The 6,375-nt window shown below is 31.7% G+C and overlaps 1 protein-coding gene across 1 annotated transcript; it reads left to right on the top strand.

Moving 5' to 3' along the window:
• Positions 1-960: 960 nt before the first annotated feature.
• Positions 961-5,389, top strand: LOC143046649 (uncharacterized). Its single transcript, XM_076219773.1, has 5 exons — positions 961-1,146; positions 3,235-3,324; positions 3,835-3,919; positions 4,094-4,254; positions 5,261-5,389. The coding sequence occupies exons 1-4, from the start codon at positions 1,000-1,002 to the stop codon at positions 4,135-4,137; spliced, it is 366 nt and encodes a 121-aa protein (XP_076075888.1). The 5' UTR covers positions 961-999; the 3' UTR covers positions 4,138-4,254; positions 5,261-5,389.
• The last annotated feature ends 986 nt before the right edge of the window (positions 5,390-6,375 follow it).

Raw genomic sequence — 6,375 nt, 5'->3', positions numbered from 1 at the left:
ACATTTTTTACTACCTTAAATTCACAAATGGGTTCATACGCCAAGATTGAAGTCGGTGACGATATGATTATCTGGTATCGTTAAAAAAGAAAATGTAAGTATCAACAACATAAAGGTTTTAAAGAAAAATGTATGTTTCAAAAAATGGAAATTTGATAATTTTAAGACAGATTTATGAACGTTTTTTGTCAGTCTTAAGTCCTTCCTTATACAATTGTTCAACTATTTTCAAAGAATCCAATCATTTATATTTCATACAATAAAAGAGATTGGTACATCATTTTTTTAATTTTCAGATATAATTCAGCGAGTCAAAGTTTTATGTAAAATTTTACCAACTGTAACATTATCTTTTTACTGTTCATTGGCATTAAAAGAGGGACGAAAGATACCAGAGGGATAATCAAACTCATAAATCGAAAATAAACTGACAACGACATGGCTAAAAACGAAAAAAGCTAACAGACACAACTTTTTTTTTACTGCAAATTAAGAATCACAGTCTGATAAATTCATGAAGTAGTTGACATTGATTACGGAAAAAGAAAATCCTGACGAAAAATCATATTAAAATGAGTATTCTGTTAAATATTTTTTTTAGATTAAAACGTTTCAATAGTATATTTATACTTCTTTTAGTTCTTATTGTATGAATTCTTTCATATGTCAAATATATTGAGCAAACTCGTGTTGCGGTCTCTGCATTTTTTGTGTGCTTTTTGTATGATTATGCAGAAACTGCAGAACCCACACAATTCTAGATTTTATAGTATTTCGATATTTAAATCATTTTTTTACCCATATATTCCACATGAATGTTTGAGTTTTTTCAAACCAATCTGAAAACGAAAAGTAAAATGTTTTTGTAATAGATCTATATGTTATAAACTTATCTATTGAATTTGAAAACGCATCTGGAAAACCGAAGATAGTAATTTTGATAAGTTTAAGACATGGTTATTGGTAAGGACCTTGGTATTGCTTCTTTAAAAATTTTCGATGGAACGTTTTGTTTGCTTCCTTGTTCTATTTTCTGTCACAAGGGCTGCTGTATCTCCGAAAATTTGTTGCTCAAAACATTCATTAACAGCTGATCTTCACCAGGTCACTGGATCATACGTCAATGGTACTCCTTCTACCCTGGAGGTAAGTTATTTGTTGAATCACTCGTGAAACTATGCACTACTATTGATATACCATGATAGAAAAAATTGAAAGAAAAAATAACTTGATTATCTTAATTGAAAGTATAATTTCCACCCATTGCGTTTTACTTTTTGAGAGTCAATCTTAATTGGTTCTTAAATTAAGACATTACTGCAAACGCGTGTTATTTTTCTCTCTCGAGGGAATGACCATATAATATAATTCTAACTATTATTGACATTGGCACAATGATAGTTCGAATAAGATTATATGCTCGTCTCGACTGACTAAAGTTCTTTTTTAAAATAAATTTTTGTTTGACGATTTGTTTGTAGAAATTTTCCTTTGATCAATTATGAATTTAAAACTAGTTTAATAAACATACTAACTACCGCCAAACAAATGAGATTAAAAAATATAACCAACTGTGACCAAATGATATTTTTTCCAAAGTTGCATGTGCATTCTTTCTTCCACTGTTTTTTATTTATCTCAAAACTTTAAGAATTAATAGAAGTCATTATAAATCAACTGCTATGATATGTAACAAAATAAACAAAACATTATATAACAAACACGACAGACTGAAATATTCAGCATAAAATTCGTTTTCTACATCATTGAATGATGTTACATTATGATGACGTGGTTCTTCCACATATTACAAATAAAGGCAACAGTAGTATAACGCTGTTCAAAACTTATAAATCGATAGAAAAAAACAAATCTGGGTTACAAACTAAAACTGAGAGAAACGCATTAAATACAAGACGTTGCATTATAAAAACATTATAGTGTCATTCTTTTATTACCTGTTTCATGACGTTACATTACAATGAAATTCTTTCTCCACATGTTTCATGACGTTACATTATAATGAGGTTCTTAATTCCACATGCTTCATGATGTAACTTTATAATGTCATTATTCCTTCCACGAGTTACATGACGTTACTTTATAATGACATGCTTTCTTCATGTTTAATGATGTAACATTTTAGTGACTTTCAATCTTCCACGGGATACATATTTAATAACGATACATTATAATGGTTTTTTGTCTTATGAGCAACACAACGGGTACCACACTTGAAGCAGGATCTGCATATATTATATACCCTTCCGGAGCACCTGATATCACCACAAGTTTTGGTCAGGTTTGTGTTGCTTAGTCTTGAACTTTCTATGTTGTGCCTTGTGTCGTATTTTTGTCTGTTTTATCTTTTTCTTTTTTAGCAATGGCGTTGTCAGTTCATTTTCGATCTATGAGTTTGAATGTCCCTCTGGTATCTTTCGCCCCTCTTTTACATGACGTGACATTATTATGAATTTTTTTCTTTCACGTATTAAGGATGTATTTAGGTGAGGTTTTAGAATTTGTGTCAGGTATTTTCCAAAATTTAAGCAAATTCTAGATTTCTTTTCTTATTTGAGACCCAAATAATACATATGCAAATATAAGGAAAAAGTCCGAGTCGGTCTTTTCCCTGCCATACTTAAAAACTCAAATATCTCGAAAAGGAGCTCCATGACCTATCACTATTTTAGCTTATTTTGTTCCTTAACTGATGCTCTTTTGGCTTATTGTATCAAAATTGAATTCTTGATTTTAAAATTTCACCTATAAAGTACATCCATAAATGACGTTACATAAGGAAGTTTTTTTTAAATGTTTCTTGACGTAACGCTTTAATTTCATTCGTTCTTTCACGTTGAAGAAATAATACCATTACAATGTAACGTCATTTAACATACGAATGAAGAAATCCCTTATAATGTAACGTCCTGCAACATGTAGAAAAAAGAATGCCATTACAATTGTACGTCATAACATAGGTGGAGGAAAAGAATACCGTTATAACTTAACTTCATGTATCTCGTGGATGAAAGAATGCCTTTATGATGTCACATTTCTCATAGAAGAAAGAAAAAAATACATCCTCATGTGACTTCATTTAATATTTTGAAAAAAGTATGGTATAACAATGTATTCGGTCTTCTGCATGATACATGGCGTTACATTATGATAACATTCCTTCTTCAACATGTTAAATGACGGTACATTTTGATGTATTTCTTTATTCCACAGGTTTCAATGAAGTTGTATTATGACTACGATAATTTGATGATGAAAATGGAACGACTAGATGGTACAGCTATCGTACAAGATTTTAATCATGTGAGTATACTAAAAAAACATCGCACAAAGCCTTTAACGATAACATGTAGCTTTCACTAAATAACAATTTTATTTTACGAAAATACGAAAAATTGTTAAATGTTTCTAAGTACTGTAAACCAACTTATTTTCGCGAGCGATTTATTTTCGCGACATTCGTGTGTAGAAAAATAACGCGAATATAAATCGTCGCGAATATGTATAGCTTGGACCAAACTAAATCAAGTAGATAAGAAAATCGCGAAATTAAATAGCCGCGAAATGGACTAGAAATCGTAAAACGCGAAATAAAGTATCCGCGAAAATAAGTTGGTTTACAGTATATTGGCGTTTGTTTTTGTTGCTGTTCCGTTGCTTTCCTCTTATAGTTGATAAGTTTTTATCGATTTTGCTTTAGTGACCCGATTTTTTTTCTCGCTCAGTCGTTTTGTGATTATTTAACAACGGTAAGCCTTCATTCAAGTGATAATATATTTAATATAGATTAAGTCGTCTTGTGTTTCATTTTAGAAAAAGCATTATACATTGTCTGGAAAATCATGTAGTAAAAAGGACTTACCAAATGGATTAAATATGCAGCCACCATGCATACAAAGTGAGTTTATAATGCTTTGTTTTTTTTACAAATTTTAAGTGTATTATTTTGGATTTTCTGTCATTTGATACTAGCAGTTGCATCATATCTACGCGCATGAATACAAAAAAATTCTAATTTACAATCGTCAAAAGACTCATCAGACTTGATTACCAATCTTGTTTTTTCAACTAGGCAATGCTACATACAGAGGAAGGAACAATATTGGTGATGACTAGCTTATGACGTGGACACATGGTTTATCGAGAGCTCCTCATGGGGAAACCTCACAGTATCTGTGATGGCACATGATTGTACCCTGGTAGTGCAAGGAATCAGTACAAATGCAAACAATGGTTAGTTTTTCTCTCATTTTAGTTTATCGTTAACCAGTTTGATGACTTCAACATTCCAATTGCGAACTTCCCCTTTTTCAGCCGTTAAATACCCTTTGGTCCATTGTTTGGTGTTTAAATATCTTAATTGAAACGTAACGCTAGTGCATGTTCATGATATACGGACTTCGAGATAATGAGGCTCCTAACACTAAAATAGGTCAATAAGAGTTTTAAGGAAGAACGTCTGAAATTAAAAAAACCCACTAGATTGAATTTCCGATCACGATCACGAACTGATTGGCCAATATACAAAAAATAAGCGTCTCAACTTTGAACGAAAAGTTTTCGCAGTCTTAGAACTTAAGATTCCAGAATAGTCGTCGTATCTGTTATTTAACAATCGTGTTCTATACCAGATATGACATTTTCACTGCAGACATAGCAGGCGATGTTTACCCTGTCGACGTATTTGGTATCGCTCCTGTACGAGATAGAGCGTTTGCCTCGGTTTTTGTTTGCTATCTTGATTTGTCTTTGAAATTTCCGGTGTGTAATTAAACGGATTTTTCGGGGGTTTTTGGGTTTCCTGAATAAACGAGTTCAGCATTTGACTTGTCGCGATACCTGAATTGTTGTATTAGATATTTACTTCGGTAAACTAGTTTTGCCTATATCAAATAAACACAGTATTTCTGTACCAATTCTTGTATATATATTACCTAGACCATGCGCTGTTAGTTATTGTTGTTCGTGTCTCTATTTATACAATAATTTTTAAACCATACAATTTCTTTTAAAGTACAAATCTATCAAACACTTCTTATCATGTTAGCTATTAGCTAGAATTTAGGAAAGAACAAATTTAATCGTATGGTACTACCCAAATATGTTTTCGTCTTCTGATGCAATTCAGTCCACCATCTTGTGAGGTATCGAACTGATGAATTCTCTTACTTGATATGATTTGTTAATGATTAGTTAACTTTGTTTATGTGAAATCATAAACATTTCATATTTTTTTCAGTTGTGTCGCAAACAACAATATTTTACCACAACGTACAATATATAACTCTAGAGGCAACAGCATTCCAGGTAACACAGAATTGTACAGAGAGCTGAACACAAAACATAGCATATTAAAAATAATAGCATATTAACTTGTGCTGTTTTTTGTTCGTATAATTTGCCTTTACAAACTAAGGTTGTTACCAAATTAACTCAAATAAAGGCAACAGTAGGATACCGCTGTTCAAAAGTCATTAATCGATTGAGAGAAAACAAATCCGGGTTGCAAACCGAAACCACATCAGCTATAAGAGGAAAACAAAGAAAGAACAGAAACAATGAATCGCAACCAAAAATAAAGATGTTTCCTAGTCATATAATATGCTTTTACATATCATTGACAATCTAATTAAAATTAAGTTCTTATAAGTTAAGCCTTGATGCGCGACATATCAGAACGGGAGCAATTAAAGGATTTAATTTTAATTAGATTATACCATTGACTTATGCAATTTGAACATTCTGTTCTTTTCTTAATACACCTCCCGATGGTATCACCAGCCCAGTAGTTAGCACGTCCGTGTTGAAATGACTTGTTATTGATATGGTCATAAATATAAGAAATCGGTAAAATCACAAAAATACTGAGATCAGAGGAAAATCTAATCGGAAAGTCCATAATCAGACGGCAAAATCAAATGACTAAACACATAAAAAACGAATGGACAAGAACTGTCATATTCCTGACTTAGTACAGGCATTTTCAAATGTAGAAAATGGTGGATTAAACCTGGTTTTATAGCGCTAAACCTCTCACTTTGAAGACAGTCTCATCAAATTCCGTTATATTTACAATGATGCGTGAACTAAACAGACATAATAAATGATAAAATGGTCAAAATATGGGTACACCAGTCATCATCGTGTAACAATTTTAAAAGGAACAATTTAACAGAACAAAAAAACAGTTAAATGTTTACAAAACATTGAATTTTTGAAATACTAAGGTTTTTCTACCTCAGCGATAGATAACCATAGCTGTATTTGGCAAAACTTTTAGGAAATTTTGATCCTCAATGCTCTCAAACTTGGTACTTTATTTGGTACTTTTTTTTATTCGAGCGCCACTGATGA

Source organism: Mytilus galloprovincialis, chromosome 9 (genome assembly GCF_965363235.1).
Source record: "Mytilus galloprovincialis chromosome 9, xbMytGall1.hap1.1, whole genome shotgun sequence".
Taxonomy (NCBI): Eukaryota; Metazoa; Mollusca; class Bivalvia; order Mytilida; family Mytilidae; genus Mytilus; species Mytilus galloprovincialis.
Note: the sequence above shows the minus strand (reverse complement) of the source record. Positions and strands in the feature narration are given on the sequence as shown.